Genomic DNA, 24,207 nt, shown 5'->3' on the forward strand with positions numbered 1-24,207 from the left:
GAAGTTGGGCAGAGGACATGTGAGGAGGAGAGGACAGGCTTGGAACTTAAAATAGAGAAATCATTAACTTTACAGGAAAGAGGACGGTGCCTGGAAGGAAACCATTCCAATGAAGTTTTGATATTTGCACTGAGGTCATGTCTACATGGGGGCATTCAGGAAAGTTAAGATGAATCAGCTAAAGGTGTCAAGTTAATGCACATAAGTTTAAGTGCATTAACCCCCCACCCCATGTGGATGCTCTCATCCAGAAGTAAAGTGGTCTCAGTTTGCTGTAGCTTAATTGTCTGAGAGAAACCCTGAGCTCAGCTCTTCAGCCCCAGAGGAACTTAAGTCAGCTAACATAGCAAGATTGCTGGGTACCTCAGAGGGTCCATCACAAATACTGTATATATATATATATATTTTTTTGCTTCGGCAGTTCGGGCGGGAGTCCGAGCGTTTTTTTTTTTTTTTTGCTTTGGCAAAAACGGTAGAGCCGGCGCGGCAGGGGGTGCGTGCTCAAAAATTTTGTACTGATAGGGGTGCGCGATCAAAAAAGTTTGGAGACCACTACTTTAGGGTCTTTGGCAAATCACTTACCATCTCTAGCTGTGTTTCCTCATCAATGAAATGGGGGAAACCAACACCTACCTCTCAGAGGAACGAGAGTAGAGATGGGTTTGACCCCAAACCTAACTTTGCTGTGACAGAGCTAGGAACAGAAATCAACCCCGGGGCTTTCAGTCTTCCCCACAAGGGCTCTTTTTGCTGATTTTGCCACCATCCTTTAGATCTCAGGCACAGGAGCAATAATAGAAAAGCCTCTTCTGTGGTCCATGAAACCGACTGTTGAAAGAACGTGTAGTGGCAGAGTACAGGAGGCACAGGATGTTTCGTCAACACCCAAATCCAGCACCCAAGCCACAACACTCCTGTTCTTCCTCTAGTGTTTTCCATTGGTGAGAGCTGGGAAAGGACAACACGCAACTCTTGACTGCGCCGCTTGGCTCTGTGACTTTGGGTAAGTAACTTATTATTATCTGTACTGCCACAGCACCTAAGAGCCCTGGTCACAGACTAGGGCTATCCTGCCCCCAGACCTGCTCAGTGCAGAACACCGTCATAACTCTTACTTCACTGGGTGGTGCAAGGCTTAATTATGGGCTTGTGAAGAACATGGAGAGTCCAGGATGGGAGTCACTAGAGAACTGTTAAGAATTGTTATTATATGTAGCTTTATATTGATTTAAAACAGCCTGGTTGACAGCTTTTGTTTAGCACTTTCCTTTCAGAGACAGAACCACACAGTTAGTTTCCGAGTTAAGTGCCATTTCGCCTGAAATGTAAGGGAAGGAGCTGAGCAAAGTATGCAGTAGATAGAGGCTTTGTTTGGAGCTGTCTAGGTACCTGTCGGACAGGAAAGTGAATGGAATTCCTCCAGCAGAACTGGAAATTCAGGAGCTCAGGTTGAATCCTCATGTAAATGGCTGCAACTTCACTGAAGTGGAGAAGGGTGACACCCACTTACATCAGAACTGACTTTAGACCCATTGGGTGAATTCCTACCTGTGTTGAAGTCAACACAAATTTTGCAGTTTATTCATTGGGGTTGGGGATTCCACCCACAGCATCCAAACTCGAACCTGCTGCTCCCTCTGGGAACTGTGCAAGCCTATAGGAGACTAGGAAACACACAGACACAGACTTCTCTTCTTTAAGACTTCATACAAGACTTCTAGTACTTCTTTTATTATAAATAAAGCTGCATGAGAAATATATACAAAATTCAACAACCTGCTGCTTTAGAAGCAGCACTTTAATACAGAAAGTTTTCCTGGTGTATCCTTTAAAAGGAATAGGATATGGACGTTCTAAAAAACAAAACAAAAAACAAAAAAAACCCCAAGGAAGGGGGAGCTTGGGCTGCAAGATTTTTGGTACTGTTCCCCATCTTCCCAGGTTAGCCCTCCACAATACAGGACAGGACAGTCTCCCTTCCAAGCTAGCAAGGTTACAAAAGGGTATCCAAAAAGGCAAGTAATAAATAAGGCTGTTGACCACGTATGGTCCCACGAGAAGCACCAAGCAGTCAACGATCAGCAGCCACGCCGGTAAGATCAGGGTAAGCGCTGCTGTTTCCTCGCCGTCACTTACAGGAAGTCGTGTAGATTGTACATTAAAATACATTAGAAAAGCCCAACTGCAACAACCATCACACCCTGCTTGAATGATGGACCAAGTGTTCAGTTCTCTTTACGAAATAGAAGAGCTGCACGTGGAACTGAGACACGGATGCCACGTCCCATGGTTGGCACATGTTGAAGAGTGAAACCCCTCCCATCCCCACAAGATGGAAGAGACTCTCTTAAAAGACATTCAGCTCTTGAATAGCAATAATGGCTTCAGCACAAGGCATTTCCTGCAGGTGAATGGCCCCTGAGGCTGCACTTTGGGTCCACGGCCGTATCAGTTCCCCCACCTTGATAGAGTCTGTAGTAAAAGATTAACCACCTCCACCAGCCCAGAGTTATTGCTTTAGACTCCAGTGGAACGAACCCTAGCCCCTTGTGACAAAGTTCCCCCTGCAAATAAATAGCAACAGCAATACCCCAGCATGAGAAGGGGATCTCTGCAGGATGATGTCCAGCCTGCCCCTTCTACCTCTTCTTGCTACCACATTTAAGGTCTGATCACCTGAGACTCAAAGTACCCTCATCCTCCAGTGGTTCGGGTCCTCAGAACTGCAGCCATACAGCTTATGAAGGAGATCGCTTCCACAAGGTTTGCCAAAACATGCTGTGTGAATACAGAGTGCTTCCCCCACGGGGAGGTGCATCTGCATGGTCCTTCCCAGCCTGGATTTGCAGTAAACATCTTTGAGATGCTCACTCTGTAAAGGAAGCGCCTCATGTTTAAGCAGCCATAGCAAAGCAATCAGATCCAGAAAGTCCCTACTGTTGCTTCACATGTAGCTAATATAGGGTAGTTTCTAAAGTTCTGCTTCCCCATTGCCTGCATATGGTTGCAAACTCAACTTTAAATGCCCTCCCGAAAACCACCAAGAGCTGAATTACAGCTGAGACATCTAGGCTGGCTTTAAAATGGGTTTGCTCCGACACTTTACACAAGGGAAATAAGAGATGTTTAAAAATGGCCTTGTCCTCTCCCTTATCCCTACCCCCGTTTTTATCAAATTTTTTTTTTTTCAGTCCATGGCATGTCATTTCCTGTGTCACCAGGGTCATGGATTTCTTTCTGTGCTTCTGATATGCTAAGTTCAGACTCCTCACAGGAAACGTCAAACTGATTTTCACTTCTCTCTAGCTGTAATAATAATCCACTGAGGAGGGGCCTAAGCCACAGCTGCCTCCCCAGACCCTGCACGTGATAGGGCTGTGTAAAAATAGGGCTGGTGAGCACACTGTACAATGCACTGTGAGCTCAGCCGCTGCCCAGAGGCACATTACTTTCATTTTAAATTGTTCCACAGAGCGTCTGATGTATCTACAAGTCCCCATAGCTCTCTAAACCCTTCCATATATTTTTGCTCATTGTATCCAAATTGCCCGTTAGTCCCTTGTGACTGTCTTTGGTTACCCATCGTTGTTTAATGGTTTGTGCTGATAAAAGCCAAAGCCCAATAGTACTTGCTACCTCATGCCCGACCTACAGCAGCCAGACATGCCCTGTCACTCCAGTCTTGTTCTTCTGCTGAAAAAAATGACCACCAATGGTATGTGGTGGTTTGGGGATGCAGACAGATGGCTTCCAGAATGTGGCATTGAGACCATCAACTTCACTTCTCAAGTGGCTCAGAGACTTTACCCGCAGCCATTAACCAATAGACCTTCTTCCTCCCCCCCCCCCTTTCTGAACAATGCAGAAGTCACTTTCTGATCCAAAACACTTTTAATGTCATAGGTAAGGTTAGAGATAAAACCGGTGATCACCTAACAACCCTCAACCCCTGCTCTAGGGTATGGCTCAATTTGTATCACCCGAGGCTGGCTGCAAGCTCGTGGCAGAAGCAAAATTTACAACCCCCCTGAGTTCTCAGTTCATGCCCTCTGCCTTTGTGTATAAGGACCCCTTTCCACTGGAAGGGTGGATTTGGGCATCCATTCAAGAAGGGTGGGATAATGGGTCCTCCTGGAAAGGGGAACCTTCTCTTGAAGGTTCACTCTCAGCAGCAGGCTGGATAATTCATCTATTGCCAGAGGGTGTCACTATCAATGAGATGGGATCAAATCTACTTTCCAGAAGTGCCGTAACTAGGTTGAGTGGGTTAGAGCACCCTGCTGTAAGGTGGCATCACCAGTGCTGTCTATGCAGCCCTCAAGGACAGTATCCCCCTCTTCTAAAAAGAGAGCCACGTGATGTGTACAGCTAAGACAAGAGCCCTAACCTCAAAATACAAAATTGTTTAAAGCCTTCCAGATTTGGAAGCCAAGACTTGATCCTCAGACTCTCGCTCTCCTGCGGTTGCTTGAAGCTTGGGAGGGGCTGTAAATGCACCATGCTTTGGTCCCAGAGGGCTGGGGGCCTCGCCTCACTCTAGCTGAGACTCCTAAAAGCAACTGATCAAAGCAGCAGCATTTCTGAAGCCTGGAGGCAGTCTTGTCTGGATGCAGATGGAGACCTTCCAGGGGGGTGTTTAGGAGGAGAGACAGGATAGCAGTTTTACTGTGGAGACTAAGAGTTTGCCACATCCAGCTTTAAAGCTCCTGTTTGTCAGTTGCCCTTGTGCACCTCTCTTTTCCTTAGTCATAGCAGTTCTGCCTGCCTGCTTTGGTAGGATAAAAAATGTACTAGATTACACATACCAGGTGGCGAGGTTAATACCTACCCTACTAGGAGACTGTTATATCTGGGCTCATTTCACAGCGGCATCAGTGGGTTCCTCTACACACATATCAGCTGCTTAAGTGGAAAACACAGTTTGTCCCTTAGGAACCTGCTCTGTTTGTGTCTGTCTTGCTGCTCAAAGGATACGAACATCAAAAGAATGCTCGATTGTGTCATTCAGAACAGCAATGGGACACTGTCCTGACCATATGCTCATCCAGGCACAAAGTCTACTCCCCTGCCCTTTACCAGGATGATAACGAAAGAGACTAATTATAATTGTATCACAAATGCATCCTGCCCCCTGTCTCCGGTATGCTTCCCAAGGGAGAAGGATTTTGCAAGGTACAGGAAGTATGTATTTGGGTGGGGGAGGAAAGGGGAAGAGGTTGTTTTGCTGCAGCTGAAAGTCCTACTAAGTGGGCACTTTTGCAACTTGAATTCCCATTAGTTTAAAAAACGATGGTTGATTTCAATGCCGCTTTCTCTGCTGCTATGTGGGGGATTGAAATTCATCTGCAGAGTCTGGGTTTTAACTCCCTCCACCCCCAAACACAGAAAAATCAGCTGTTACTAAACTTTCAAGCTGCAGTCACAGGGCTGTTGCTTTTTACAAGTAGGAGGTCTCATTTGCAACATTATTTTTTTGTGGGAGCCATCTTAGTTTCCCTCTCATCCCCTTCCCTTCCTCCTCCTTTAAAAACAAACTAAATATTTGATTAGAGATTCTGAATAACCCCCAATATTTGCATTGCAACACCTGAATAGATTAGTCCTGTCTGTTGCTTGTCACCACCAGAGGGACTGGTGTACAATGTGAAAAAACAAACCAGCCAACCCATTGGTGGAGTGGAGGGACACTTTGACAGCATAGATCTTTCAGTTTCTCCCCTTCTTTCTTCTGCTCCCACTCTGAAGAAACCAGGGCCTGCACTGGTTTCCATGAAAGGAGAGAGTCTCTCCTGCTGAAGTCAACTGCCTACAAGAGGTTTCTGCGATGCCCCAGGAACTTGTGCTTGGTGGAAGAGCTTTTCTCCACTGGTCCTGCTAAAGGGATTCTTTGTGGAGCATATTTGTGTGTCCCACAGAGGGAATGTGCACTGTGTACTCGTTTATCAGTGCGGATGTGTTCCTCAGCATCTCATGAAACGTGTCCACCGTCTTTCTGTAAGCGTCCCTGTGCAGAACAAATGGACGGAAAAGGTTGAGTGGTTCTGCCTTCTGGAACACTACTGGGAAGTTCAGCACCTCTGGCACCTTCTGGTTTCCAATGAAAAAGTGGCAGAGCTTCTTTTCCTGCAGGCTTTTCTCCAGGAACTTCAGCATGTCTTGCAGCCTGGCCTCCAGGTTCTCAGAGGCCCAGTCCTGATAGGGCCGGGTCTGCAGTAAATGCAGCATCACTGTCTTCAGGTGGTAGTTGGTGAGGCTGCTTGGACCTGTTAAGCTGCACTGCTTTCCATGAAGGAAGGAGAGGATCTGAAGGCAGCTAAGGTGGCAGGCATTGGCAGGCAGCTTTTTGGAGATGGAGTGGATGAACCTCCTCTCGTACACTGCAAAAGTAACAAACCAGTCAGTACTGGAGGCAGGATCAGCCGTCAGGCCGCTGCGGGGGAAATGGGAGATGAAATAGGCATCTGAGTCTTCACACTGTACCACAGGGGTGAGATTAAAGGCAATGGACTTCCCAGACCTGAATTTTATCTTCAGGGCTCCCGGTGCGTCCAAGAGGTTGAAGGTGACGTCGAATTCATATTTGTGGGAGATTTTGTTCCAAGACTTGGTGATCGCGATCTGGAACCACTTCATAACCTGGTCGGCATCCAGATACTGGGTGTTCTTGAAGCACAGCAGATCCTCCATCTCACCGCTGGGCCTGGTCTGGTTGGTTTGGCTATGGAGGAGGCACAACATGTCTTCCCCCAGCTTAGTCTTGCCACAGATGCAACCTGCTGCATCCTCATCCGCCCTGCAGACTTTTATGGTGCCGTAGCCTTGTTTGTCTGGTTGGACTGACTCCCTTGAGCACCAGGTCTGGGATCGGAAACAGTATGGCTCTGGCGGCGTGAAAGGGACGATCAAGTCGCAAACCAAAGGCTTGTTCACCCTCCAATTTTCGTACATGCTCCCCACCCCTATGGACTCCTCCACTTCCATGTCGGCGTCCCGGTTACACACGCTCCTCAGGGCCTCCAGCAAGTCATCCGCAAAGCCTTCCACCAACTCTCGCTTCCTAGCCATGTCACCAGTGGCACCCAGGATACACCTCTCGTAGAAGTTGGCCAACGCGGCCTTGTCTGGGAGGGCCACGCCCTTGAATGCTTTCCCTAGAACGGCCATGTCGTCTTCCTCACAGGCTGATTCCTGCCAGTTCCCATCTTGGTAATCCTGCCTCCAGAGCTCGATCAGCAGGAAGATGACCATGGACATGGCGCTCCACAAGTCCCAGGGGAGGGGTTCCTTGATGTTCTGCTCCTCCGTCTCTATGGCCTTTTCCAAAGCCTTTAGCGCGGCCTCCTGTCCGGCAATCTCTTGCTCCAAACGCAGCTGCTCCAGCCGGAGGTTCTCCTCATGTGCCTTCATCTTCTGGATGATGTCCTCAGCGTACTCAGGAACGGTGGCATTCTCTTTGGGGAAGAGGAGTGGGTGGTTGACGATGGCCGTAATCACCACCAGACACACCCGGAAGATGCCTGCTGGCATGGCGATTCCTTCCCTGCAAGAGAGAGGGGCAGAAAAACCCATGGTCAGTGTCAGACATTTCAGCCTCCACACATGGTCAGAGGAGTAGTGAAATAAGGTCACTGATAAAAACCATTTTGTCTAACGTGGTCAAACCCTTTCTCCTCGCTCCAGCTAAATATCTGACACAGGGTCTCTGGGACACCCTGGCAGGGACCTCTTAGACACAGGCTCTTGTTCGTGAACTCCCAGACAGAGGCTTAGAAAGGAGGCCGTCTCTGTCCGGTAAAGGTGGGTAAGCGTATGTGGATTCCCAGAGTTGTCCACAGCTCTGCTACCCTTCGGAGCCAGAGGAGGACTCTTTCACTGCTATCACTGCATTGTGATTCTGTTGGAAAGCTCTCCCTGCTCCCCCCTCCCCCACGGGTGGGCGGAGGCAGAGTCTTCCTCTCCTCTGAACATACCCTGGCCCACCTGAAGGCAGGGAACAGTGGGCAGGCTGAAAGGAGGGCTAGAAAGCTCTCCCTCCTCCACCCCCCCCCCATCTTGTACAGTTGACCACTGCCACCCTAAGAGAGGGTAGAGGCACGCGCAGGGGCTGGGACCACAGGGAAGGGGAATGGTCATGGTATAGGTGGGGCCCATGGTACCCTTTGTGCGGGGCATGCCTAGAGCCCCACATTGCCTAAATCCAACCCTACTATCTCCACTTCTCATTCACACGTGGGGTGGGAACATGGTTGCACTGTTTTGTGCCTCTGGGCGAGAGGCACATCCCAAGTCACTTCCTGCTCCTTCAAAGTACCACGGCGTCACAGCACAGCCGAGATCGTGCTGGGGCACGTCTGGCCCAGTGTAGTGGCTGCCACGACACGGTAGCATTTAGAAGAAAGCAGGGTGGGTGAGTCTGCAGCTCGGGGGTGGGGAGCTCACACCCAGAGGGGGATGGTGTTAAATACATCATGCGGTTTAATTTTGGCACCTGCTGATCTATTACTGAGGGATACATTGGAAAACATCCCTGCCAGGTCTGAACAAACATCAACACTTCTCCGTCAAAGCTGCAGTCCCAGTCAACTGTCTCTATTCTGAAGGGTCCTGGGGCATGCTGCCAAACATGTGCCACTCTGTTTACATGCAGTGTTGTGCCAGCAACAGCTGCCACATGACACCCTCTTCACCCAGTCTTGGCTTGGGTGACAGCTTCACAGTGTTTTGTGTGGTTTCATTTGTACCGGCTACCATAATGCCCTGGGTTTGCAAACTAATGAGAGTTTAGCGCCCCAGGGGTTACTGGGAGCATGATGAATTAATACACTGAGACTTGATATTAAAGAAATTAACTCCCAGCTTTGCTGGGCACAATCCTATTGCCTGGGCATCTACCCAACACACTGAATGAAACTCCCAGAGTCCTGGGCAGCATGAACTAGTATGAGTTCTTTGGGTATTTAGGGGTGGCATTTCCTTTGATTGGAGATTGATCTCTCTCTTCTCTCCATGGTGCTGGGAAGTCACTAGCTCTAAAGTATCAGGGGGTAGCCGTGTTAGTCTGTATCTACAAAAACAACAAGGAGTCTGATGCATCCGAAGAAGTGAGGTTTTTACCCACGAAAGCTTATGCCCAAATAAATCTGTTAGCCTTTAAGGTGCCACCAGACTCCTTGTTGTTTTTACTAGCTCTAAAGGTCTCCTCGTTTGCCAAGTACTACCCCTGCACTTTAACACAACAGGGAAGAGTACGGTGTTTTTTAATTTCTGGTGGAACATTTGGATGCAACAGATCCATACTATGTGTGCACATGTGAGACAGAAGGGACTCTGCTAGGAGAATAAAAGTACATTAATACAATACAATGAAAGCCAATCAGAACCTCATAACTAACTAATGTATACTATTGGGTGGGGTGGATCCTAAGTAGATATTAAAGTGAGCCCATTGCTGTAGCTTCTGGGCAATAATGGTAGCATGTTACATGGTATGAGAGGCTGTCTTGTCTGTGGTACAAATTCACAAGCTGACAATCTTCATGGTTTTCTCAGGTCATATTGTAACAAATCCATGCCACCTAGGAATTCACAGTTGTGTGGCTGTGCTGCCCCCCTTACTACTCAGTGCTTTATGATAGCAGAGAGACTAGAACTCCAATCCTCCTCCTCCAGAAACACAGGCCAACATTTGAACTGAAGGAGACTCACCATTAGGTTAGCAGTATGGTGCATATGACACACAGCTGAGCATTTCCACCAGTAGGGAACAGAAGTTCATAGACATACCAGCCAGTTCATTACAGCACAACAAGTCATGAGGCAATATGGTGTCACCATAAGAGGTAACCCCTTGCCCTTCCACATGAGAATACTGTACATACTAAGAGGATACCATCTTTTACTATGAAGGCACTGTTCCAATATTGTCAGCTGTCAATACTCTATCCTGGCTCCCACTGAGACCACCACTAATTTAGGCATCATGACATGTGGAGCTAGCTGCTATATTGGGGTAGTGCACACTACCCTTACCCCTCTCAAGACCATATATTGCCTTAACAGAAAAGGCACGGAAAATGTGTTCAGTGGTTTCTTGTTCTACTTTCCATGTATTTCCCCAGGGCACCACATAATTAGTGACTAACTTAGACTGTAAGCACCTTGCCTCTGTGTATTTCCAGAGCACCGGTGTGGTGGAAATAACACTGGATGGTGTATATTTATCCGTAAGTGGCAGCCTCTGCTCAAGAGAGGGCTGGGACAGGAATAGCAAGGGAAGGGAGAGCAAATCAGGACAGAGGGGCATTGGCAGAACTGTACAAGGGAAGCTCACACAATGCTCAAGACAATGCTAAGAGTCCCTCCCTTTCACAACCATTACATTCATTCCCAGTGTTTTTCAGCCACCCCTCCCACTCCACACACACAGACACATTTCATCTAGAGAAGACTGGAAATCCCAATTATTTCTCCTTTTTCGCATCGACCATTAACTCATCATTTTGTAAAACAGCTGCAAGTCCGGGAGGCGCAGTTACATCATGAGACTCACGCCCTGGTGCGGTTTAAAAATAAGCTGGGTCACCCCCCGTGTCTCAAAGGCTTTTTATCAGTTTGCAAGGGAAAGGCAGGAAATGCTGCCAAGTTCCTTTCCTCGGCGCTGTGCTTTTGCAGAACGGTGTGTACATTTAGAGATAAAAAAACCCCCAAAAAACATGGCAGGGTGCCAGAGGCCATGCTGCTGCCTTCAGATCCTGAGTAGGGACTGGTCTACACTTAAGAAATGTACCAGTATAACTATGTGGGTTGGAAGAGTGTTTTTTTTTTTAAACTGACATTGCTATACCAGTACAAGCCTAGTATAGATTCAGTTCTACCAGCATGGGTAGAATTCTACCCGTATAAAAGGTGCCTTATACCAGAAATAGCTAAACCAGTGCAAAACACCTTTATACCTTATACTGCATCCACACTAGGGGGGAATTGTACTGCTTTACCTATACCAGCATAATTAAAACAGGGAAACTTTCTACTGTAGTGAGGGCTTAGCCGGGTTTCAGTTACTCCAGACTGAGGTGGAGAGGGGACCAGCTCTAATACCGGCTACTAGGAACATTCCATTCCCATATCTCACCCGATGCCGCTTCTGAGAGAGAGAGAGAGAGAGAGAGAGAGAGAGAGAAATAACACACATGGGGCTGGCCCAGTAGGACTGCCTTTTAAGTTTGCCCAGCCTGACTTCTCATTACAAGACCCTGTTTTCAGTTGCTTATCCCTTTGCCAAGTGTTAACTGTTTGGGCTGACATTTCCTAACGAGTGTCTGACCCAGGCTGTTTTATTTTTTGAGAGAGTTTCAGCTAAAACAGTTCAGCCATTGCTGAGAACGAGACTAGGGAAAAATACGTTGTTTTGTCCATGGTTAAAAAAAAAAGAAAAAATCTGGTGACTTTTTTTTTTTTTTTTTTTTAAAACCAGCTCTAGTGCTCCCATGCTTTGTAGCAGGGACTTGACATTTAGCAGTGGGCGCTTTGAGCCAGGGATGTGAAAATCTGCCCAAATTTGGTCAAGTTATAAGCCTTTGGGGGGAAAAAACACCTCCCCTGGGAGTTTGCAGAGTAGAGGCTTTTTAGAGCTTAACAGCTAAAATTTCCAAAAGTTTTGTCCTCACTGAGCATGCTCAAGTCTCTTTCGGCTCCCAGTATGAACAGACTCTGCATGTGCCAGCCTCCCAGAGTAACTGAGCATGGTCCGACAAGGAGTCTGGGAAGGGAGGGGAACTGGGACTAGAAACAAAGGTGGAGGAGGGAGAAAGGAAAGCCAGATCTGACAAGGAGCTAGAGTCTGTGAGCAGGATGGGCACTGGGTGGGCAAAAAGCCTGCAACAAGGAGCCCGGGTGGGAGGCAGGACAAGGGGGGGGGAGACTAGGACTGGGACCCAATGGGGGTAAAAGATTGGACAAGGAGCTGCGGAGGGGTGAACTTGTGGGAGACTGGATGAGAAGCATGAGGAGTAGAGACTGGCATTGGGCAGGCAAGGAGAATGCGGCTGGGCAAGGGGCCAGGGAAATGACAGGGGCAGGCTGGAAGGGCAGGGCAGAAGAGGTCAAGGTTGGGGATGGGGGGATGGAATACCTCAATACCAGAGACCTCTTTGTCCTCCAACTACCCTTGCAGTTCTGGAGTGGAGAGAAGAGACAGAGAGTTCTTTCTCCTTTCCAACAGCTAGCACTTCAAACTTAGACCCTTATTGGCTAGAGACTGATACAGAAGATAAAGATCCCACTTACACAATGCCTAGGGTCAGTACCCTGGTAAACATGCCAGCATGTCCTCTTCCCAGCCGCTGGTGGCAGGGTAGTTGGGACTTCTTCCAAGGGTGTCACCGTTGGGCTTTCCTGTTGGAACCTCCCCTCTTTTGTCTCTACCTCTGAGCTGGTAGGTTTAAGTCCCCCACCTAGTAAATGCCCAGTACATTCTTCCAAGCTCCGAGTATCATTATCAGACTGGAGTCAGCTTGCAGCACCAGGTCCCAAGTTGGCGTCTCACAGAAGCTGCTGCACATCAAAAGCGGGGTGAGACAAGCCTCAAGGTTCATCAAAAGAGACTCTCCATTTCATGAGGCGGGGCAGTGCCATGGCAGGTCACGCTGGCGCTGTACTGTGCTCTGGGGAGGGTGCGGCTGCTCTTTTGGCCTGGGATAGATTAGATGCAACCGCCAAAACCCAAGTGCTGAAACACACAGAGAACTCTAATATTTATAAATGCATTCCCACCCTACCCACGCTTGTCAGCTGGCGAAGTGCGTCAGTTATAACACAGCAGGAGCACCTGTGTAGTGCGTTCCGGTTTGCTTGAGGGTAGCTCCTAGCACAGACCCTGGGTGGGGGAAGGGGGGATGTTTATCTAGATTCTATCACTCAGGGCGATAAAACCTCCATCACTGATCGTTCTGCCAGTGCTGAAGTGAGAAGTGCCAGAATTGTACTGAGCAATGGAGATCTGGGAGGACTTCCCACTCTGCTACCAGCTGGTACTTACACAGCAACATAGGCACTGCCATCCTGAATACTGCCAAACCAGAGAATAAACAGGGCTAATGACCTGGGAAAGGGATAACACGCTGTGAGGAACTCTCGGTTAAACCGGCGATAGTTTGTTCTGTTCTTGTGGCTCCTGGGAATGAACTCTTCTGGGAAGCATGCTGTACACCAGTCCTGTCGGCTACTAGCACTTGATAGAAGAGGGGATACTACAGCTAATGCATGTGCTCCGGTTTGCTTTTGCTCACATTATGTTCAGTTAGCGCTGGAGAAAGTTGCCGGATTTCAGTTCCCAGCACAATCCTCCCCATCCTTCTCTTTATCCACAGAACAAGTACATCATGGGTGGTGGCAGGGGAGGGAGTGGAAGGGATCTATCTCCATGGCTCAGTCAGTCTTTGGCTTCTCTAACAAGGCTGCCAATGAAGAAGGACCAATTAGTGCCATTGGTCTGTGATGTGGACTTCTGTGCACTGGCCCAGCTATCACCTGCCAGCTCTTTTTGCATAGATTGCCGAAGAGGCACCACTGAGCTATACTGGTGACCCAGAGAAGAGCTCTATATCCCACTACCGGTGCCAGGCAGAGACATCCAGTGCCCCTTGGATGGCTATTCTTAAAACAAGATACTTTGGAAAGCCTCAAGTTAAGCCCTGCTGCATGGGACAACTTTCATGGTAGGTTAGTTTTAAGAGACCAGTCAACTCTGAGTCCATTTAACACAGAACCAATATTAAATTTGTATTACACCTGCTAAAATTAACATCACTACAACCATCAGAACTTCCACCCCGCTTCACGAATATTAAATCTCACCCACTCTTTGCAGAATCCTGTCACCCCCATTTCACAGCTGGGGAAGCAAATGACCAGAATGATAAATGGACTTGCCAGAGGGGACACAGCAGGTCAGTAGCGCAGCCAGAAATAGATCCCAAGAATGCTTTTTATCCAGTCCCTTGCTCAGTGCCTCCTTCCATGATGCACTGCCTCGCGAAACATGAAGCTGAAGGCCTACGCCTGCCCTCAGATATTCACTTGTGCACCTCTGCTGCTCAGTAGTCAGCTACTACCCTGGTTCAGTAGTTCTGATTTTTAACATCTCAAAAATAAACCCACCACAACCAAGCAAGAAAAGAAACACTAGTAGCTGGATCACTGTAGGGTAAAGATTTTCTTAAAAAAAAATATATATATATATATATATATATATATTTCATAAAAATCATCCCTGCCCTATCTATCCAGATCTTTGGTACACCTCTACCCTGATATAACGCTGTCCTTGGCAGCCAAAAAAATCTTACCGGGTTATAGGTGAAACTGCATTATGTCGAACTTGCTTTGATCTGTCGGAGAGTGCAGCCCTGCCCCCCCAGACCACTGCTTTACCGTGTTATATCCGAATTTGTGTTATATCGGGTTGCAGGTGTACTTATAAGGCCCCCATTACTGTTGTATCTAAAGACTATGAGAATAAATACACTGATTGCTTCACAATACCCCTGAGAGTTATCCCCATTGCACAGATGGGGAATTGATCCACAGAGAGGCTAAGCGACTTGTCCAAGGTCACACAGGAAGACTATGGCAGAGCAGGGAATTGAACCAGAGTCTTCTGAGTGCCACACTAATGCCCTAATCCCTGGACCATCTTTCTTGTCTCCAGGCCCACCCCTCTTATTCCAACACTCCCCCCAGCACAATATTTAAGGGGGAGAAAGGAGAGAAAAAGACGACCCCTTCTCAACACCCCTTCCTCCCCCCCACAGGAGGCCAGAACGTTGCCTTGGAAACCCCACCCCCAATTAGATGCTCAGCCATGGGATAACTTTGTCTGCCAAGGATACTTGCCTGGTAACTATTGTTTTGCCATTTGATTGACAGCCCTGTTGCCTTCAGGAGGTCTATGAACATCCTGCCTGGGGCAGACTCCGAGTGCCAAAGGGGTCAGTCGCACGGCCAGAGTTGGGCGTCCTGCCCAGCGGCCTGCTGTAGACAGTTCGGAAGTGATGTTTTTCTCCCCCAGTAGCACAATCCGATATTTTCATGGAAATGTTGATGTTCATCCTGGATGCAGGACAAGGCAGCCCCTCCTTCCCCTAAACAGACTGACTCAGATGCTAATCCGGCTCTGCTATTTGCTCTAACAGATCCCAGGCAGCTCCAAGAAGTCACCCTTTCAAAAGAGAACAGTCCCAGTATTTTATCTATAGATACATACATTTTAATAGCTTCCATTACAAGAATAAAACCCATAGACGAGACAGCTGATTTCTTTTGAGTCAAGCAGAGAACACCCACTCACTCAGGAGCACGTGGCCAAACCCCAGAGAACCGTGCTACCTGTTGGATTTTCGATCCAATACACAATCTCACCATCAAATGCGCAATCTATCGAGGTATTTCCAACTCACCATGGCATCTAGGCACCATTTGCACCAGCGGAAGTGCCACTATGCCCTCCTGTGCAAGTATTAATTATTTGTACTGAGGTAGCTCCCAGGAGCCCTAGTCAAGGACCAAGACCGTATTATGCTAGGCACTGTACAGACAGAAGAAAAAGACAGTCCCTGCCCCAAAGAGTTTACAATCCAAGTATAAGACCAGAGACCATAGGTCAGGGGTGGGCAAACTACGGCCCGCAGGCCAGATCCGGCCCGCGCCCCCTGTGGTCCCGCGGGCCCCGCACCGCTCTCAGAAGCGGTCAGCACCATGTCCCTGCGACCCAGGGGCGGGAGGGGGCAGAGGGCTCCGTGCCTTGCCCTTGTCTCCAGGCACCGCCCCCCGCAGCTCCCATTGGCCGGGAACGGGGAACCGTGGCCAATGGGAGCTTCGGGGGCGGTTCCTGGAGGCGTGGCAAGGGCAGTGCGCGGAGCCCGGTGCCCCCCTCCCCCAGGGGCCGCACAGGGACCGGCCGCTTCCTGGAGCGGTGCGGCGTGGGGCCAGGGCAGGCATGCAGGGAGCCTGCCCTGGCCCCGGTGTGCGCCACTACCACCCCGGAGCCCGAACCCCTCCTGCACCCCACCCCCCAACACCCTGCCCTGAGCCCCCTGCCTGCACCACACACCCCTCCTCCACCCAAGCCCCCTGCCGCACCCCGCACTCCGCCTGCACCCCAATCCCCTGCCCTGAGCCCCCTCCTGCAGTCTGCACCCCTCCTGCACCCCAACCCCCTGCCCTGAACTCCCTCTCACAGTCCACACCCCTGCCCTGAGCCCCCTCCTGCACTCTGCACCTCTCCTGCACCCCAACCCTCTTCCAAGCCCCCTCATGCACCCCACACCCCTCCTCTGCCCCAATCCCTTGCCCTGAGCCCACACCCCCTCCCACACCCTGCACTCCCTCCCGCACCCCAACCCCCTGCCCTGCAAACAATTTCCCACCCAGATGTGGTCCTCGGACCAAAAAGTTTGCCCACCTCTGCCATAGGTGGATAAAGACAGATGGGAGAGTACAAGGACACAATATTAGTCAGTGTAACAGGCAGTGGTCTTAGCACACCAGCTGTTTAACCACTGTTGAGTTGCTGGTTTTTCGACTGTGGCCTGCTAACCAGAACGGAGCAGGCTAGCAGAGACACATGTTGCAAGAAGCCTCAGCTCCCCAGAAAGCGCTCAGGATGATTTTTATAGCATTTCACTGTGCTGCGTGTCTACATCCTCTACGCGACAAACACAGACAGTGGGGCAGGAAGTCGTGTGCCGCTCCCACCCATCCCAACAACGTATTCTGTTGTTGTAGAGTCACTGCCAGAGAACATCTTGGCTTAGCTTTTTAAGTCACATAAATTCGTGCTGTTGATCTAGAACAATTTGAACTTTTACAATTAGGCCAAAAACTTTTGACCCACTGGCCTGGACAGCTCCCCCTTTAGTTCACTGAATTGGACAGAAGTGATCACAACAGCCAGTCAGTCATCCTCACCTCATGCAATCTTTCATCAGCACAGATGGTAGCAAGTTACAGCAACTCTCTGCTGTTTTATTGGCTGGCCCCGTAACAGTAGCTGCATGGAAAGGGCAATGCCATTGCACACATGCTCCCTGTCTCCAGCTTGATGTCCACATTGGGACCCATTAAGGGCATTTCTCCCCGATCTCCCTCTTCTGCCCTACTCCACCCTGTAGGCAGCAACAGCTGATATCCGGCATGCAGGGTAGTCTCATGGCAGGGGAAGGGAAACACAGCCTGCATTAGGAATACATAGAGAGGGCCCAATTGCCCAAAGCTTCTACATAGAATCTCTCCCCGCTCCTGCAATTCTTAACAAGGAAAAAAGTCAACCCTGCCATAAAAGTTAAACAAGTGTTAACTGTTACGCCGGCTCCCCCAGCATCCAGAACTTTCCCACCCATGTCTATAGGTACTGGCAATATGGAAGATTTAGAGCTCCTATTTCTTCCATCCCTGTCACCACCTCCTATTTTTATACTAGCTAGAAGTAGGACGATCCTGCATTGACTATGGATTTTTAAGGTGGTGGTGTGAATCTCTGCATTAAGGGCCTGATCCAAAGCCTAGTGAAGCCATTAGAAAGATGCCCATTGTCATCACTGCTGTTTGGATCAGAGCCCAGAGGCAGGGACTGAGAATTACACGGGCCCAAGACCTTCTGCATCATATTGAGTCCTGAAACAGGACAAGATAGTACACTTAGATCAGGGGCCCTGCAATAATTTTAAGGGTCCAATACCTTGCTAATAAACAGTGCTCAAAATGAAGGCTGGCACGGGTGCTTTGCAAGATATGGAACTTTTTAAAGGTCACATTATCTCAATAACCATTTGCAGTTGTTTCTCCTCAATCATTTGAATTCCAACTTACACTGACCACTGTGGCAAGAACCATTACAACGGGAAACCAATGCTTTATACTGAAAGGAGAACTGGAATCCCAGCTTACAAAATGGTATAAAAAAATCTCAACTCCTCTTCAAGCATTATATACCTGCTAAAATAACTAGTCAGAATCTGATTGTTAGAGTCCTGCTGCAGCTGACATGAAGGGGTAAGCAAGCTAGTAAATAGGAGAGATGAGATTTTAAGATCTGATGGGCTAATTTCCTCTCTCACGGATTACACACCAGTGTAACTGCATTGACTTCAGTGGAGTGGTTTCCCAGTAGAAGTGTGTGTGTAAAATCAGGCCCTGATATCGTATTGCCTAGTGCCCTGCTAACCTATTGGAGGAACAGTGCCAACGCTTTCAGGAGCAGTAATCTTTTCCAAATTCTCATCCCGGATCAGTGATCATAAACCCAGAAAACAGACAAATATGTTGGCTAAAGAATAGTTTAATCAGTAAGAACGAGAAGATAAAATAAGCAAGCTTGCAAGTAAACAAGATAACCCTTCCCCACACAATTTCATTCAGCTTCTGCACCTTGAGCCATCAGCTCCTAGTCAATTTCACATGGTGGAGTGGCACAGGGGCACACCTATTGCAAAAGGTGCCAGGAGTTATCTGGAAAACTTGGACAATTTCCTCCTTTGCATTCCCACCACCACAAATCCTTTCACTTTCTCCTTCCCTGAGTGTTTCATAAAATAAATGTTGGAAAAGGAAGCTGTGCAAGGAATCGTTCGCAGGAGAGAAGAGATGTGACACGCATTGCCATGGTGAAAACACTGAATACAAGGGCGTGCTAGCATTTGGGTTATTAGGCCACGTGTTTCTTGTTAGGGACATGTCTGTGGTGAATATGAACACTCGCTTCCTTTATAAATAGGAGTGCATGAAAGGAGGGCTTTGTTCAGAAGCCCAAGGATACGCCCCCGCTGTAGTTTAAAGGCTAATTTACAGCACCATGGGAATGATGCGTCATTACTTCAGGGTCCTCGCTAGTGGGCCCAAAATCCGCATTGCCAGGGCGGCCTCTGAGCTCGGTTTAAGAGTACAGAGTAAAAGCTACCACTCCAGGTGGGAGACCAGAATTCAACAGTTTCCAGGACTAGGAGTGCATGCAGGACTGAGCCAGAAATCCACATTCCAAAGGTCTGTATGATTCCAATCAAGTCCCTAGTATTTTACATTTTCTCCAGTAGCTGCTTCTGAGTTAGACACCACAACCACCAACTTCTGAGTGTCTGAAGCAGCAGCTTATCAATAAGAAGCTGGAATGCAGGTCAGCCAACCTCAGTAGAGAGTGTCTTTAGAACTCTTTTAACTCCAGCATCAAACAGAAGCCTGGCTTTAGCGCTTTAACCATCAGGCTGCACATACCGGACTCCCAGGTTAAAATCCTGGTAAAACCTTCTGACGTTGCTTTAGTACCAGGCAGGTTTATTATGCAAGGGTCTTTTACGGAAGGCCTTAAAAGAGAGAGGGATGAATTTTCAGCTGATGTAAATACACATAACATCATTGCCTTCTTACACCAGCTAAAGATCAGCTGATTGATCCCATGTGCCCTAGATATATAGAGCTCACAGCTATTCATGCAAGGACCGAGGTCAAATTCTTCCCTTCCCACCCCAGTCTGTAACTCCAGAAGTGGCTGCATTTCAGTGATGCCTTGTGTTAGACGGATAAAATTTCAAAATGGCCAAAGTCTACTTTTGAAATTTTTTTACCCTTAATGTGTATGTATGTCTACACACATCCCTCCATAGAAAAAGCTATATTAAGAACATTAAGTTGCACAAGTTAGCACTCAAGGTAGGCAATAATGCCAATTTAAGATCGCCCAAGTACCCTTAATTCTGTCCCTCAGGTCTATGAATCACATTCTTTACATGACCGCTGTTTCTCAAGAGAGAATATCATCCAATTTCGTCTACATTCCAACATATTCACACAGCATCTATGTTCTATTTCCTTCTCATAATGGACCAGTGGGTCTTTACTAATTTACTCTTTACAATGATAACTTCTTTAGTCTCTATGGGCCAGTCTGTGAAACCTCATTCCCCACTGCTAAGCAGTTACTCACCTAAGCCATGGTCCTGATGAATTCAGTGGGACTACACAAGTGAGTTAACTGCTCAGTGGGAGTCAGGGTGGGTCTGGCCCTTTGGGATTTAATTTTCATTGCTTGTCTGAAGCGATGTATCAAATATTTTAGGCTAGAAGCACTACCATTCCTTGGTGCAATTCAGGGCAGGAGGTAGTTAACTACAGAGCTAGCTTACCTGAAAATGTAGGGCTTGACCACTCCCTGTTTCTGCTTGGGTAAAGGAACCCCAACCCTATTCTTGCAGGCTCAGGAAGGCTACACTTCATTTGCCTTTGCAACGTGATCATCACAATCACATGGGCTAGAAAATGCATTTTAAAAGAGCTAAAATTCTGCAGAAACAGGTGTCTTTGGCTCTTGTTCTCCCTAAAGCAAGCGTTCCACTCACCAAAGGGGAGTGGATTTTTTCCAAGCTGTGCATGTGGCAATGCGGTGCACAAAATGTTCTCTCACTGCATATATTGAAAGAGCATCTTTGCCCCAGGTAAAAATCTCATTGATATGAGTAATGTGCTGGTTCAACCAGAAAAGTGACCTCCAAAAAGGGGTAATAATGAAAAACGGGAGAGCCCATTTATGTGCAGGAAGCGGCTACAGGCAAGAAGGCAAGTGCGCTAACTCTCAGAGCTTTGATCTTGGCAGATGGGAAGAGTGTGCCCAGGAATGCTTTTGGAAAACTGCTTTGCTGGCATCAGAACAGCCATTCCAACCAAAGACCGGGAGGGGGGACCCCCCTCTCACAAGACTGGATCCAAAAAACCACATGAGACAACATGGTATCAGCAGCCAGCCAAGAGTAATTCCAGACTGAGTGCCAAACATTAACAACCTCCCCTTTTCTGCACACACAAGCCAAGACCGTTTCCAAATTAAGGTCCTATATAAAATCATCTTGTTATTGCTTTTCCAGGTGGGTTTTGCTGATTCAGTTAATCTCCTGGTGGTATTAGCAGACAACCCAAGAGTCCAGATTTCCATTTAAAAATAACAAAACATCATTACCAAAAAAGCAACCCATAATGTTTTTCCTACAGCATTGCTCATTAGTATTTTAAAGGAGATTTACTTACTGTCAAGTGTGACAGCTCCAAAGTGAAAGCCCTTCTAGTATCATCATAGAATGTCAGGGTTGGACGGGACCTCAGGAGGTCATCTAGTCCAACCCCCTGCTCAAAGCAGGACCAATCCCCAGACACATTTTTGCTCCAGATCCCTAAATGGCCTCCCCTCCCTCAAGGATTGAGCTCACAACCCTGGGTTTAGCAGGCCAATGCTCAAACCACTGAGCTATCCCTCCCCCACCCTCCCTGTGGAAGCAGCATTTTTTATTTCCAGATCACCTCTGGAAACGAATACTTTGCCTGAAGCACTTACCAGCTAAAGATCTCAAGGTGCTTTACATACATTCACTAAACTTCATATTATTACCTCTGTGCTGTAGAGAAGAGAGACATTTCCCTCTCCTCCCCCGCACCTCACTGCCCCCAGAAATGCAGCTAGCTATGGCATGGAATTCTGCATAATATAAAGAGAACTGAAGAAGAAGAACTGCAAGTTAAGAGGGGGAAGTTAGATAGGCACAATGCAGTTATCATAGTTGGAAATTAGTCAGGGCACAGGTTGTTACAAAGAGTCGTGCAGCATACGATCCACAGGTCCAGAGCCACAGAGGTATTCAATGGAAGTTAGGAAATACCGTTGTGGCTCTGGACCTATAGTGACCAGTTATAATCAGCTTTGAAGGGAAGTCCACAGCAGTGGGAAAATCCCAGCTCCTTTGACTGGCCACCCAAATCCGATCACAGGTTTGTTGCAGTCACAAACGCACATGCAGGTGAGGGAAATCCCTCTCATTGATCATCCCCCACTTTTAAAGAAGTTTAATGCTTATGAATAGAGCCAAATTAGCACCCAGAGAGACAGAGGTCTAAGAGGGGTGGATGATTTTATACCATTGCCAGTGCATGCTAGTTGTTTCACCAAAGGCACCTACCTGCCCTAAAGAGCTTACACGAGCTAGAAAAGCTTAGTAGGGGGGATTGGTTGATTTCAGCAAGTAGCAGGAAAAGGTAGAGATCAGAGGTAAGGGGAGCAGAAAGCATGAATGGATACTGAGCAACAACGCAGGAAAGGATCCACCATGAGCTTTTATAGGGAGGAAGAGAGGGATGCTCTGGCTGGACTTTTTTGACGTCAGATACTTAGGAAGTTACAGTTCAGAGAAATGATGTAGACAGGTGATTGGCCATGTCCATTAGTTAAGTATGGGTCATTCAAACAGTGCTCAGCTGTTCCATTCTGTGCCGGGCCCCGGGGGAGGGGAAGGCAGTGGCATAGCTATTTCTCAAACCAAATAATAAGCACTGTGCTCAGGCTAGGAGGTCTTGCGATCCAAAGCCTAAGTCAGTCAACGGGAGCCCTCCTATGGGCCTTGGATCAGGCCCTTCCAGGGCTAAATATTAGATCACCGTGTCCCCTTCTTTTCTGTAGTTACAGGGGTCACCCTCACTTTAATCTGGCAGTAATTGCAGGGGGAGACGGTAAGGAGGAGAGACATGAATTTAGAAGAGCCTGCCGGGCACCGGATCCCAATGAGAAAGCACAGGAGTGCGAGAGTGAAGAGCCTCTCTTTACTATTCGACAACGATCGCTAGGGATGGGGGCCACAAAGAGAGTCGATGGGGCAGTGCTGAGCATCATGGCGTCAACTTTTAGGTATCTGGGGGGGGGGGAAAGCACAGGAACAACACAGGGATCCACAAAGCCTGAGCTGGGCGCCTTGGCTCCCTATGCAGCGAATGGGGAGAGAGAGAGGCACCTCCGACCGAGATCCACAAAAGCCAGCACGCCAGGCAGGGAGCTGCCTACACTAGCCACTGGGAGATACGGAGGAGAGGGGTGTGTCCTAAGCTCCTGGCTTCAGGGAGGTGCCTCTCTCTGCTTGTGGATCCGTGCACGGGAACCAGCTGCCTGGAGTCCGATGGCTTAGATGCCTCAGGTGTTTCTTGCAGGAACGAGTTAGTGGACTGCCTCACCCCATACAAAACAGTCGGGGGGTGGCGAGGGGGCTGGCTTATAACTCCTATCCCAGTAGTTGGAGCACTTAGCTGGGATGTAGGCGACCCAGGTTCAACTCCCCCCTGTCTACCAGAGGGGGAGAAAGATTTAAAGAGGAGTTCTCCTACACCTCTCAGGGGAGTGCTCCCATGACTGGGCTATTCTGATGTGGGTCTCCCTCACCCTCTCCTGTGGAAGCTGTTCCAGTGTGGATAAATAATGAAAGAGTGATTTGGAGCAAGGGAACTGGACTGAGGGTCTCCCAACTCCCAGGTGGATGTCCAGACCACTGGTCTACAGCATCTCTCTGTAGCTCAATGACTAGTTAAGTATTTATCCACATTGGGCCAGAGAGAGAGAATGATTTTGCACTGAATGGGACCTACTCCCCTCTGAGCACACCTACTGGGTCTGGCTCAGCACAATGTAGGCAGCCAAATGCCATGCCTATCTTCCCCTGGTTCGTTAACCGCTATGGGGCTGGGGTGGGAGATAAGACGCCCAGATGCCTAGAGGAAAGCAGCAATGTACACACCCAGAAGCAGAACCACAGGCATGTAGGGAACTTGAAAATCTAGGTGCGGAGTAAATTTAGGCACCTACCAGGTTTGGCAGGAGTCCCGTGGATTGCAGCAGAGCCAAAACTTGGACATAAAGGCCGCAGTATCTTTGCGGATCTGGGCCAAAGCTCCCCTACTTCTTTGGTCCCCAATGCCCATTGACAGGTCATGTGCAAAGTCAGCAGTTTTTGAAAGCGGGGCACTTCCTCATTAACTGAGAAGAGGCCTCACTAGGCCGGATTCTTCACACCCTTGCACAAGGTGCAACGGGCGCTGCCAGATCAGCATTTCTGGCCTGGACGCATTTTACACCTGATTTGCACAGATGTAAGGCACCAAGAATCAGGCCCCACATCTAGAAGGGCTGGATTGTCACAGCAATGAGCCCATAGACCCCTGGCAACAGTCAGAGGCTTGTAAACTCGACCCTTTGAAGCCTGAAGGACTATTTAGGTACAGCAAGCTGCTCCAAAGCCGATGTCCCCTCTGCAAGATGCTGGAGAGGCACTGCACTGACTCGCAGAGAGGGCTAGAGAGTCAGTGGTGCAGTGGGCTACTGTGCCAGTACCTGGCCTCTTAAAAACAATTTGGGGC

The 24,207-nt window shown here is 48.4% G+C and overlaps 1 protein-coding gene across 2 annotated transcripts in view; it reads right to left on the reverse strand.

Moving 5' to 3' along the window:
* Positions 1-464: 464 nt before the first annotated feature.
* The window catches only part of ITPRIP (inositol 1,4,5-trisphosphate receptor interacting protein), a 30,498-nt gene continuing 6,755 nt past the window's right edge, over positions 465-24,207 (reverse strand). The window contains exons 1-2 of one of the 2 annotated variants that reach the window (XM_065407109.1): positions 12,286-12,325; positions 465-7,540 (exon numbers count right to left, since the gene is read on the reverse strand). In XM_065407109.1, the coding sequence (XP_065263181.1) occupies positions 5,875-7,540; positions 12,286-12,317 (1,698 nt within the window). In that variant the 5' untranslated portion in view covers positions 12,318-12,325 and the 3' untranslated portion in view covers positions 465-5,874. Of the gene's footprint in view, positions 7,541-12,285; positions 12,326-24,207 lie in introns of those variants that run through there. The other variant, XM_065407110.1, reaches the window with a different exon arrangement.

This window comes from Emys orbicularis, chromosome 7 (genome assembly GCF_028017835.1).
Source record: "Emys orbicularis isolate rEmyOrb1 chromosome 7, rEmyOrb1.hap1, whole genome shotgun sequence".
Lineage (NCBI taxonomy): Eukaryota > Metazoa > Chordata > Testudines > Emydidae > Emys > Emys orbicularis.